Source organism: Lycorma delicatula, chromosome 2 (genome assembly GCF_047948215.1).
Source record: "Lycorma delicatula isolate Av1 chromosome 2, ASM4794821v1, whole genome shotgun sequence".
NCBI lineage: Eukaryota > Metazoa > Arthropoda > Insecta > Hemiptera > Fulgoridae > Lycorma > Lycorma delicatula.
Genome location: NC_134456.1, coordinates 109,563,733 through 109,577,919, shown reverse-complemented (window position 1 = coordinate 109,577,919; position 14,187 = coordinate 109,563,733). Strand labels below are relative to the sequence as shown.

At 29.5% G+C, this 14,187-nt stretch overlaps 1 protein-coding gene across 2 annotated transcripts in view; it reads left to right on the top strand.

The window, feature by feature from the left end:
• nesd (SHC binding and spindle associated nessun dorma) overlaps window positions 1–14,187 on the top strand; it is an 85,454-nt gene that overhangs the window by 45,570 nt on the left and 25,697 nt on the right. For both annotated transcript variants that reach the window (XM_075356010.1, XM_075356009.1), the window contains exons 4-6: window positions 1,678–1,770; window positions 6,824–7,084; window positions 10,366–10,515. In XM_075356010.1, coding sequence (XP_075212125.1) covers window positions 1,678–1,770; window positions 6,824–7,084; window positions 10,366–10,515 — 504 coding nt within the window. The remainder of the gene's footprint in view (window positions 1–1,677; window positions 1,771–6,823; window positions 7,085–10,365; window positions 10,516–14,187) is intronic.

Genomic DNA, 14,187 nt, shown 5'->3' with positions numbered 1-14,187 from the left:
AATGCTTTTATAAGAACTTAAAAGTTATGAAATATTTAATTTATAGAAGTATTCGATAAATATTACAAAACTACACTTAACCTTTCTCAAGTTTATTATTTTACATAATTTTTAAATAATATTTGAAAATCATTAAAAAATACTTAACAGAAAAAGTTGTTGATTACAGTACATACATCTTTTTTTTCAAATTTCAAAACTAACTGCCATATAACTTAATACAAACTACATAAAAGAGTCACACATTGATGTAAAATTGAAACACTTTTTGTTGAAATATGAGACATGGAAAGAAATGTTACAGTGAATGCTCATGTGTAGCCAGCCATGTAACTTGGATGAGTGCATTTGTGTGGCTGTTTCTTCAGTTCCTTAAAAAATATAATGAAAATTTGTTTTGTGTTTATTTTTTAATTCAACGTTTTTTACTATATTACTAGCTCTTCTGATTGTATTTTTGCTATTATTCTTAACAGTTGCAGAACTCATCACAAAAAAGGATAGCCTTGGAAAATTTATATCTCTGATAAAATATATAAATCTTTCAACTCAAATTTTTCACTCAATGAAAAATTTCAATGTTATGCAGCTCTTAAGCATGTTCTATTCTGCATTATTTTTGTCAGCTGTACTTTATTGTTGAAAAAAAACTTGCAGGAATTATAGAAAATTGTGCATAATTTTTTTTTACCTATTTTCCTAGAACTACAATTTCAGTGGTCTGTAACATTATTAAGATTTATTTTTTATTAATAAAAAAAAATTCTAGTGGTCAGTTTCAGCACTACAACCATCTTTTTAAAAGTTTCTTTTAAAAATTGTAACTAATCATTTACATACAACTGTCATTTATTGTGCTTTTTTTAGCTACTGTACAACATCAAAACCATAGTTTCAGTAAATAGTATCGTTTGGTTTAATTTTAGTTCATAATAACCTATTGACAATTTTTAAAGTAAAGTTAGGAGGTAGGAGTAATGAAATTTGATAAATAATGTATTGCGATGTTAGATGTGTGAAGGTTAGATTTGGCAAATAATACTCTTTGCTACCTGTATCCATGAAATAAAATTAAATACCCTTTGCCTATGATACCTATTGAAAGGTTAATGTAAAATGAAAAGTTATTGTTAAAATCTTGTGATTTTAAATTTGTTACATTCTTGATAATTTAATAAATTCTTTTTATTATCTACACTTTTTTTTTTTTTTAATAATATGAGGGTGTTAGTTTTATTTTATTCAACGTAATAAATTATTTTTTTTAAATTTTTGACAATGTATTTTTCTTATTTAATGTTTTCTCTTTTAAAGTAGTGAATCTTAATTGAGTACACTGTTATTGATTTATCTGTATTGTTATACATGAATTGATGTTTTGATTATTAAAACATCCATAGTTATCAACTGTTAATATAACATATTGTCAGATTAACCTTGATGATTAAACATGTATAGAGTTTCTCTATATTTACATCTTATTAAATGAAAATATCAAATTTGATAGGAAGCATGTGAATCTTAAAGACATATCTGAAGCAGATGATTGAACTATTTAAATTTAATCTTATTGATAAGTCAGTTGTGCCTCAGTGTATTTACAATTAAATTTATTCATGTTATGTATAATTATAAAGTTAACAAATTTACTGAATGCTTGAAATTTCTGTGTTGCAGATTTTTTTTTAATCATCTTTGGTATCCATGGGATGAAGAAAGAACTCAGTCTCCTGAGTGGCTATCAGAACATCTTGAAAATCGTTTGCAATTGTAATTATACCAGTTGAATTAGCCTATTTTTTTTTTTTTTATACTACATTAAATTAAGGGAGAGGTTAGATATAATTATGGGATCTGTGTACTAAGAAAAATGGGGGGTGTTCGATTAAGTAAAATTGATATTCTCAATATCTCATACATCAGCTTGTCCAGTACCTTGTATATTTTTCATATACTGAGATCAGTTAACAAACTTGTCAAGTTAGTTAACCTTAAATTCGTAACCATATGTTTTTGCACACGCTATTCATAACCATTCGTCTATGGGACTACTCGAGGTTAAAAATTAATTTTACTAAATGTTTAATTTTATTTTTTTTTGTATTGATGAAGGACATGTTATACATACTTATTTCTACAAAAAGAAAATGATAAAACTGATACTGGGAATGCTGTTTCTAAAATAAAATTAAACTGCTGTGTATTATTATACACATGATTGTTAATCATATTATGCCACATAAAAAAATTTTTTTTTTAATTTTAAAACCAAAACATGTTAAATAACATTTGTTCCAATTATAAAAACAGTTTAATAATTTCATAGACTGAAATATAAAATGTCAGTACAAAATATATATTTGGTAAAAAATATATATGCAAATGATGCTGTAACTAAAATAAAGCAAACCTAAATTTTTGAATACTAATAATGATGAATTGTTTTATTAAATGTTTATTATAAAAAAGTGTCTGTATAACAGTTTTATTTGAATTTCATCCATTTTAGTGAGAAGAACAATTTAGACACAATTTTGCTCGGTGCTCGAGGCACATATGCTTTTTACACTTGTAACACGAATACTTATCATTCTCCTTTTTTTGGATGGACAAATTGAGCATATCTTCCTTTGCCTCTTCTCTCCATCACAGCTGAATGGAGGACTCTGCTGCAACACCAATGTTTGGGCCAGCTGCAGCGGCATCTGGGTCTTGTTTAGTGGCAGCATTTGGGTCTTATGGAGGTCTGGTCGAAGATCATTGTGATTTGGGGCCTGTGGATTATTTTCAAATGTGGAATTTTCTTCAAGAATTTCACCAATTTTAATCTTAATATTTCATTGTAGTGTTGTAATTTGGACCCATAAAAAGGGTTTTGTTAGGTCTTCACTGAGAGATTTCGTGAATTTTCTTCATGAAAGTGGCTTTTTGTTTTCCTGCACCATTTTGTGTATGTATATGACATACATTCACAAGTGTACTGTTTATTATACGATAGAAGTAGCAAAGGGGCCGTCTTTGAGTTTTACAATTACAAGACATGTTACTTGATGTTTCTTCGAAAGTATGAACTGCGCCTTTAGTGGCGTTGTAGAACTCGACAATATCTGGCTTTCTTGATTCCTTTGATATGGTTCTTGTTCATGAGTGGTTGATAAATAAATAATTGTATTTTTTTTAGCTTTGTAAGAAAACAATATATCTCGTTATAGCAAAACATTGCACTATTAATTTTACTTTTTTTTTTCTCAGTCAATTCAATAGTAATTTTTTTTTACTTGATCACAATGTACAAACCATTATTAAATTGTGGCTTTTCAACAAGTCTTGGCTATTGGTACTGAAGTGAACCAGTTATTTATCGTAGCATTTCTGTTTGAATCATGGATAGTCAGGGTTTTTACAAAGTATGTGCCTAATGTAAGTCCAGAAGTGTTGGAATATTTCCCTAAATAAGGCATAGCATCGATCACATATTTTGTTTTTACATTTCATAACATAACAGTTTTCATGCCATACTTGTTAGGCTTGGATGGCCGGTACATCTGGAATGGGCAAAGACCTCTGATACCAAGTAACTGTTGATTGATAGTTACATATGATCCAGGAATGTAATTTATTTGGCAAGCTTCAATAAACTGATCCCAAATGTTTCTAATAGGTGTAAGTTTATCAAGAAGTTTATGGGCAGGTCGGATAGACTTATCAAAGACAATTTAATAAATCAAAACAATTTCTACTCATGACAGAAACATAGCTAATACCCCTAAATGTATAATCAAAAGGTTCTTTTGAATTTAAATGGTTATCCTTCATAGCTGCGGACATACACAATAGACCTAATAGTGCCTGAAAGTCATGAGTACTAAAGAAGGGTTTAATGTGGTTTTATTGTGGCTTTGTTATCATTGGCATATTTTTCTTATTTCAGTTCAATTTCAATATGGGTATGAGTTACTATTTGGTTTGTCATTGATGTCAATATGTACGCATAGATAGCCATTCGAATAGATTTAGCATTGTTTATAGGCCTCTGCCTAAAATTAATAATAGTCACTCTAGAGAAATGTGTTTTAGGTTTAGATGACCAAATGTGCCTATGTTTACCTCTTATAATCCTCATTTTAGATAGAACAGTATTTTCAATTAAGGTGTTTAAGGCAAATTTAAAGTATATTTAGAACTATTAGAACAAGTTTTAACACAAAAATCTTTGATCAGTTCTCTACATTGTTCATGGTCCATTTCCTCATCAGGGTTTTCAGATGAAGTAGAGCTGCCCATCACATATTTGGTAATCAGAATCATCATTTTCTAGTTGATCTATTTCAATTGATAAAATAGTATCAGGATGTAAAATCATCCTTCACCACAAATCAGAACAGGATCAGGTTCATTGTGGCCATATTCTGACATTGGCTGGCTCAATGCTTTTACTTACATTTGCTCTATTAAAGGGTAAATCTAAAATGTCACTTATTATTTCATGAGAATTAGAAGTGCCAGTAACATGTGTTTTCTTTACCACTTTGTCTGTCATCAAGTTCATTCTTCAAACCTTTAATGAAGCCTTGGTGAAGTATTATAGTACATTTCATTCATGATTCATCCAAGACATTTTTAATGATAGTATATTAATTAATTATTTGCTTTCATGCTAAATGTGCTGTTATTTTCCTTCACATTAGATTTCCATTGTCTCATTGAAAGTGACTGCTTGTAAAGAGATTGATTTTAAATTGATTTAAAAACAAAATAGAAATAGTAAATAATTATATTCATCATAGCAAACACTAAACACTCAAGTTATAACCTACATGGATAACTAACTATTCAGCAGACATACAAATTGGAAAAATATTTGAAAGCCCAAAATTAAAAGTTAATTTTTAGCGTTTTAAAATATGAATTTGTACATATATGTCTTTGTAAAATTATTAATTTATACAATAATAATAATTCACCTCCTTAGTTTAGCTATCATGTTCTTGTAAAATTATTAAAAAAAAATTAATATTATTATTAGAAACAGTGAAACTATAAATTTTGGACTCTTGGAAATAAGTGAATTTTAATGGCCACATGGACTGGACATGATCCAGGCCTTAATCTGGCCTTGTTCCAGGGAGAAAAAAGTTACTAGGGTTCTTACACGGAACATATCATTCTGAACTGTGCTATTTTGGATATATTGAAGATTTTTAAACATATTTTTACCAATCACCATTGTTCAGATTCATGAATAAAAATATTTAGGTTGGTGAGTTAAATAAATGAAAAAAAAATTGTAGTGAATGTATTAAATGAATAGATTGTCTTGTTAAATTTTTCTGTAACATTTTTGTTTATTACTCAGTGTTTCTTTTTATTAGTTTAAAGGTAATTTAATTTTAACAGGTAACTTTCTGTTTAATCTGTTGAGAACTGTCTTAGCCATCATCAACTGCAGCCGCACAATTTGTAGTAAAGGTGTAGTTTGGAAAAAACTGTACAAAAATGATAAAAGGATTTTTAAAATAAAATAAGTAGATTGCAAGTATTGCAAATTAAATTATTTTTTAAATTTATCTATAAATATTCCACATGTTTGTTAAAATTTCATTAAGAATACTAGTATCAAGATTTTTTTGATTGATTGAAATTGGTCAGTGACTAGTGAGTTTTATTCTTTCCAATCTGATGTTTTACATTTTTTAATATCACTTAATCAAGTAACCCTTTTAGTGATTGAATGCTTGGATGATCCAATGATGTAATGTTTGCTATTGTTACATGCTGCTTCAATTCTCAACATAGATGAAATTTTCACATTACAAAAATTAAATCTTAACCTAACATATTAGGTAGAATACCTAATATGTCAGGATCAGAATGTTCCCACCAATTGTATGAATTCTACATGTTACAACTATCAGAAATCGTTTAGGCAGAACTTCATATAGCCTCAACAAAGGTGCTGGAGACATTTCAGTAGATTGTTACATTTTACACTCAGTAATCTCGGGTTTAGCAGTTACTTATTATTAAATAAGTACGTTTGCTAACCAGTGTTTAGCAACAAACCTTTACATTGTTTGTGTTCATCCCAATATTTTTTTTGTTTTCATTTTGGCAGTTGACATGGTGTGTTATTGTACCTTAAAATAAATACACATTATTTCATCATTAAACCCATTATGGTCTGCATAAATTAATGTGTATTATTTTAAATTATTCTTTCACAAACATATTTTAATCAGTACTTTTCAATAGTTGTATTTTTATTGCAAGAATAAGATAGTGAGCACATGGAAATAATCATGACATTCTGATTATATAATTTAGGAAAATAACATCAGATGAATGTTAAAAAACAATTTACTTATTTAAAAAAAAAACCAACCCAAACTTCTCAATGTTAACAACCCCCATTTTCCTTAAGATTTTTAACATTATTGTTGTACTTTTTGGAATTAAGAAATTACTTTTCCTTCAAACGACAACACTAGTTTTGGCTGATGTTTAAATTACTGTAAAACGTAGTGTTCTGGAGTTTAGCTGTTACTGTTAATTTTTATGTACAATCAGTCTCCTGATATCCTAAGCTATTATGAAGCTACTGCACACTTCCTGAAGTTTTTCCATACAATGGATGGATTTCAGAGATACCTTTAAGGAAATGTCTATTTTTCAGATCTGTTTTATGGAATTAACATGTTCTTTATAACATATATTTGTTAGCAAAATAAAATAGTTTCATAAATTTACGACTTGAGGTTCTATTTTATTTATATTAAATTTGTAAAATTTAGAATGTGAAATATTCTTTTCTTTTTTAATTTAGGTATTATGATATTGCAGCTGGTCAGATACAACCAAAAATTCGTGCAACAGTTTTAAATTTAATTGAAAAAGGAAACTGTTTACAAAAAAAAATTGCTGAATTTGAAGAAACATTAACAAATGTGGAATCAGATGACAGTATCTCTCCTAACGAACGAGATGTTGTCACAAGTGACATGAGATATCTTTCATTGTGTGAATTACGTTTGAAACTGAACCATGTGTCAGATAGTTTAACATTTTATGAAAAGAAACAAATTAGGTGAGCTTTATTTACATCTACTATACTGTTAATTATACTGGGAAACAAAAATGAAATTTTTTTATCTCAGTAAGAAAAATATGTAATTCTGGTAGTATTTTTTCTCCTGAAATCAAATATGATATCAATTTTTCTCCATCACAGAAGGTCTCCAAGAGACAGGTGTTTATAATTTGAAACATTTTAATACTCTCTGCATTCTTAACTACACAATATTCAAACATTTGACTCACCTAGAAAGTAAGAAATGACGATTTTCTGTTATATTTCACTGTGGAGCATCCGTCTTGATGGTCCAAATATAATTAGCCAGCATATTAGGATTCCATTTGCCTTGATACCTCTTTTCCGTAGCTGAAATTTCCTGATGAAAGTGTTCTCTTTGCTCACTGCTCACTGCACCAAGATTTTCTAGGAAGAAATCTAGATGTGATTGCAGGAAATGTACTTTTAAGGACATATTACAACCCAAATTGTTATAAGATCATTGACAATATCACGGTAATTTTCAGCCTTTCAGTTTCCCAAAAAAACTGTGAGTAACATTTTTGAATGCTTGCCAAGCTGCTTTCTCCAGTGGATTCAGTCGTTCCTCAAACTTTTCATCTTGCATTAGTGATGATATTTGTGGACCCACAAATATTCCTTCCTTAATTTCTGCATCACTAATTTTAGGAAACTTCTGTTTTAAATGCATTAAACCAGGAGTATTGTCCATGGCCTTGATGGAATTCTTCATTAATTCTAGTTTGATATGTAATGGAGGTAGATAACACATTTTTAGGTTTACACAATGGGTCATGTTTCACATTTCTCTGTTCAGGAATGAGTGATTCACATTTAGGCCATACTTTTCTAATGAAATGGTTTTTTCTATTCCTACTTTCCCATTCACACAAAAAACAACAATACTTTGTGTAAACAAGCTGCAAACTAAGAATAAGTGCAATTACGTTCAAATCACCACAAATATTCCATTCATACACTGCATATTGAAGCTTTTCCAATATAAAGTTTTAATATGTTTCTTTCATAATAGCAGAGTGAGCCACAGGTACTGATGGGAATTTATTGCCATTGTGCAGAAACAGAGCGATTAAACTAACCGTAGAGGAATCAATGAACAAGCACCATTCTGTTGGGTTATGTTCATTACAATACAAAGTGTCTCCAGAAGAGAAGAAATGTCATTATAAAATACCAACCCATTTTCTTCAGAAAAATAGTCTTTAAATCTTTTATTCTTTTGAAGAAGATTCCATCCTTTTAGCCAGGAAGCAAGCATTTCAGACTGCTTTTCTGGATAACTTTAAATCTCATATGAGATCATTAAGATTTTCATGAGTCAGTAAATGAGGCTCAGGTGAACTGTTTTGTTCAAAAGTTGCATCATCAGAATCTGTTTCTTTTTCTTTCTTACTTTCATCAGACTGAGCTCTCTTCATCTAATATTACATGTTCTGGAGGCTTTGGTACAGGCAATTCTTCACAGTGTGGAACTGGTCTCATTGCTGATGGCAAGTTATGGTACATCACTGTATGTTTTGATTTTGAATAATCCCTTTAATGTTTCTTAAGGAAAAATAACAGTCTGAAGAGTGATCTTTGGGTTCCCTCCAAATCATACGAGTAGCATATGGCGTGTGTGATTTTTTCCATGCAGTGAGAAGCCTAGAACACAATAAACAGATATGTGGGGCCAGGCCCTTGTTTGGTCCCCGACTTTACAGCCAAAATAAAATTCATAAGTCTTTTTTACTAATAGAGTAAGGTTACACCTTTTGGACTTGAGTGTCACTTCACCACATCCATAACAAAAATTGTTAGGATGATTTAAACAAACTCTAGGCATTTTGTAACTAACAACTAATTAAAAGAAATAAAGTTGTATGTTTGTAATGCATAATAATTCAGACAAACAAAGCACTCACATTGACGTGTTTACTGGTTGGTTCACTACTATCACAATTGGCATCATTCGGATGAATGTGTGCTATACTAGATCATGTTTGTATATGTTTATACTTATCTGAATCTGCACAACATTAGCAACACTACCCTTTGAGTTAGCTCATTTGGTTCCATCGTATTTACAATGCTCTAGGAACTTTTACTTGACAATGGACGAATGGATGAAAAACGGTTTAAAAAAAATTAAAATAACAAAAAAACTGTAGGTGATGGAGAAATTCCAAATACACATTTGAAAACAGGATAAAAAACTGCATTAAGTACACTTATTAGTACTCGTGAGACAAAAATCATGTTGACCTGTGACATCTATATTATTATGCTTTGATTTTTTTTTTAATATTGTGCAGTCAGAACAGCTGATTTTAAATATTTAAAAGGCATTGCATGTGGTGTTCTGTTTTGTTTTGAAGGCTGAATTATATCCAGCTGTAAATCTTTATGCATATATGTTAGGGGGATATATGTTTTGTTTTGTATGTATTGTTTGTTTTGTTAGTGGGATGTATTTTTATTTGTGTTTAATTTGTATAGATGTATGTCAATGAGTGTGTGTTTTTATGTCAGTTTATGTTTAGTAGGATCTCAGGTCTGTTGTTATTTTCTGCCACTATGAATGTGCTAAGTAGTTTGCAGATTGTGATTCTAAAAGTTGACAATTTATGTGACATTAGATGGTTTGAGATGTTTGAATGAATGTGTGCCATTGTTGGTTTTCTGAACAGTTTGAAAATAATTTCTCCTTGATGCTTTTTTTGAGACCTGGAAATTTGTATATTTTATTATTTTGTGTTAAATTTAATTTAAAAATAAATTTTGATTAGTTTGAATTTTCTATCCTCACAAACAACACATGCCTGCTAATTAATTTGTCTTTCTAAATCAAGAAAACTATCAGCAATAATAAGATTAGCTGATGTCAGAGAGAAAAACAGAACCCTATTCATGGAAGATGTTTGATAAAAGAACTGGAAGCATTATGATGTAAGTTTTAAAGTGTTATAATAGATTCGTTATTGAAATACTAATATTTAGATATAATTTTCAAACTTATCAACTTTTTTATAATTTTCAAATATTTATCAAACTGTTACATTGTTTTTAAATGTGAAGGTTTGCTGGCTACATGTATTAAGAATTCCAAGGTTAATCTGTGTTGCTGTTAAATTTTCTGCTGTATTATATATGAGTTTGTTACAGCACAAAGATGTTTTAGTTGTTTTCAGTCAAATATAGTTTACTTTGAACTCTCTGTATTTCTGCAAGTTAAAACCCATGAGTTTGATTTCCTATTTTCTTCCTTTTTTCAGAAATTTGCTTGAAAAACAAATACCAGAAGAGATTAAAGTTAATGATAACAAGCACCTTGTTTCAGTTGCTTGGTCTGGAGGCAGTCCTGATGAATTGGTGTCTGTTATGAGTAAAGTCAGCAATTTTTTCATTCCTGAAATTAATATACGGTAATTTTTTTTTTCTTCTTTGTTTTCAAATTAATTAACAGTAACGGCTAAACCCCAGAACACTTTAGTTTTACAGTACTTTTAGTTTAAACAACAGCCAAAGATTTTTCTTTTGAAGGAAATTTGATTTCTTCATTCCAAAAAATAGGACAATAAAATTAAGCAAGTCTAGACCAGGAAAAGGGCTGTAAGGCACTTAATGCTAATTTTTTCATGAGAACCTGAAAAAAGGAGTACATTTTCTTCATCTGCTAATTAATAAAGCTATTATATTTTGCAGTGATAATTATTATCACTGTGATAATTATTATCATAGTTGTTAACCCTCTAGAAGAAAGAAGATGAGAACTTTATTTTGTAGAACTGTAAACTTAAATGCTGAACACTCAATTACCTGAGAATGTTAGGGGTCACTGTCTATAAATAATTCAGAAAACTTGTAAAAATGCATTCAATATAAATAACTGTAATAACGTTTTTACATACCTTTGTCAGTATTAGGAAGATTTGAATTCATTAGAAAAACTACCAAAATTAATGTTTGATAAATAATAGAATTAAAAAATGAATGTTTATCTCTTAATATTAATACTTAAACTGCCACCTGTATAATATAAATGATGTCCATGTGCCAGTAGGACATTTTTTGTTAATTTACTGTAAAATACTGCATGTATCAATTATTTATAATTATTACTAAAAATTTAGAAAATGACAGAAAAATGCTCTGTTGAAATGTAAAAATAATTACACAGATTGAATAATTGGCGCATTGCTGGATATCAACATCTATTTATTATAGATTAAAGTTTTCTATAAGTAAGTATACACATAGAGTTATCCATCATTTTCACATGTGGGAATACAGTATGGAAGTTTCATAGCATATGAAAAATACTATGCCTGACTTGTGTCTCATTTTAATGATCATATGCATGTTGAACTTTCTTCTTCTGCCATAACTGAAAAAAAACTTAAAATCTTTGCGGGATTGGTAAGAAAATGCAAATTTCAGCCTGATCTGTACTGCTTGCTATTTCTGGTAAAATAAAAAATTTTATCATATAATTTTAGAGGATTTAAAGTATAAAAAATATAATTTTTATAAACAAAATCATCCTGCATTCAAAGATGTTTAGCTACTGCTTATTCTGATGGGAAATTTTAGATATTTATAAAAATGAGTCATTTTTTTTTAATGTAATTGTAGTAAAAATGACAAAATTAATAATAATAATTATGATTTTTATTTTTTAATTATAAATAAAAATCATAAAATATAAGATTTATAAAAATACAAAACTAAGTACAACTTATTTAAGAGAAGTAAAACTGTACTTTTCATGTTTTCAAAAAGCATAATACCAGTGCTGATTGATAGAGCACTCTAATTACTCAGAGTGCAGAGTAGATTATAGACTATATTTATTTATATGTACAGATGATTCCAAATTCCACAGCATTCTCTCAGGAGATGATTCTATAGCCAACAAGAAAGAAAATTTCACATAAACATAGGTCAGAAAACGGTTTGTTAGTGAGTTTTGGCTCGCAAAATATTTTTCCCTGCTTTCTGCTCCCTCTATGAAATTAAACCATACTAAAATTTTCTTGGGGTACAAATCAAGGGGTAAATTTGGTGCTTCCTTATGATTTTTGATATAAGAAAATGAAAATTGAATAAAAGTGGTCCAAGACCTTTGTCTGACTTACGTTTGAAAAAAAAATTAAAATTACGTCAGAAAAATTGTGTAAAACACGAAAAGGTTTTGTTGGAAAATACACTTTTTAGTTTGGAATAAAATAACTTAGTTAATTTACCAATAAACAAATGAAAATTTCTAATTAATTTTGCAGATAATTTAATGATGTATCTATATATCACAGGTTAACATTAGTTAATTTACCAATAAACAAATGAAAATTTCTAATTAATTTTGCAGATAATTTAATGATGTATCTATATATCACAGGTTAAATAATGTTCAGTATAGTTTCACTGAATGATAGTGGCATATCATTGGCTAATTACAACAGTTTACGCTCTCCCTCCCTCAAATAAATCACTAACAGTTAACCTGTTTACCCGATAACCAGGATCGTTTATTGTACTCGAATTGTTTAAAGAGTCAGTTTTATTGTTGATCGAGTTGTATATGCATTACTCATTAAATGTGTGTACTACACGAATAATACACTTTCTTTAAGTTTTGATTTAAGATAGTATTCAGCCATACATGTAACTTTTATTTTTTGATTTGTTGATCATCTTCGTTATGTAACTTTTTGGATTTTGTTTGTTGTAATAAACTCAGGATATTTTAGGTGTAAGGTGCTTGGCCTTAAGTAGTTTCACTAAGTTCATTATAGAAAGTGTATCCTTTAATATACATTAAAATTATTTAACTAATTGTTAATCACTATATTCATCTTCATTGGAATCATTTTAATTTGAAGTTTAATCATTTAAATTTATAATAATTATTTAGTAATGGCTTCAACTGGATTTTTTATGCATTTAAATTTTTTGACAACAGAATTTTTTCCAGGTGTCAACAGTTATATGTTAAGATGTTAATTTACAGACTACCACAACACCTGCTCCTTGAAATATAATTGTGTAAGCTGCAACATAGGTTTTTTTTTTACTTAAGCCCATTTAAGTCTGGATGAAAAGTGGTAAACATAAAACAGCACGACCATGTTTTTTCAATGCCCACCTCATTTTTATGTTTTATCTATTCAACAGTATTACGATTGTAAAGTTCTACTTTCAGTAAATGTTTTCTAGATGGTATTAGATTTCCATAGCCAATTTATGTGTTTTTGTTGGACTGGAATATGGTGTTATGTTTTCTTGTCTCTTATGGTAAGATTGTTTTTTTCTAATATTAATATACACAATTTCAGCTAAATTAGGGATTTGTTTTTCTGTCACTCACTTAGAAAATGTACCATGTTTTCAAAATTTCTTTTTAAGAAATATTGTATGGTTAACATTTAAAAAACTTGCCTATGGTTACGATTATTATTATTGTATTTCAGCTGCACTATTACTTCATTTGATGCATGTTTAAAAAATTGTGGTAATTATCTTCATTCTTATACGTGGGTAAGTCAATTATTATCCGCAATGTAGTTATAAATTTTATTGCAATACAAATAGGAAACTTACATGTACATCAACGTCCTTGCATTTCAACGCACTTAGTCCATCGTTGCACAAGCTTCCTGATGCCCTCATAAAAGAATGTTTTCGGTTGAGCTGCGAGCCAGGAATGCATCGCCTCTTTCACTGTTTTGTCTGAGGTAAATCAATGGCCCTTTAATGCCTCTTTGAGTGGACCAAACAAATAGTAGTCAGAAGGGGCAACTGTATAGTCAGGACTATACAGAGGATGAGCCAGTACTTCAAAGTTGAGTTTCTACAGCGTTTCAGCAGTGTGGGCAGCATTATGTGGATGGGCATTGTCATGCAACAACGACAGTGACATTGTCGTTGTTGACAGTGTCACTGAAGCCTACTTCGAATTGCAGGCTTCAGCTTGGCATTAAGCATCTCACTGTAACGCGCACTGTTTATTGTCGTGTCCCTTTCCTCATAATGTTCCAGTACTGGGCCTTATGAGTCCCAAAAAACGGTAAGCATCAGTTTTCCTGTAGATGGTTGGG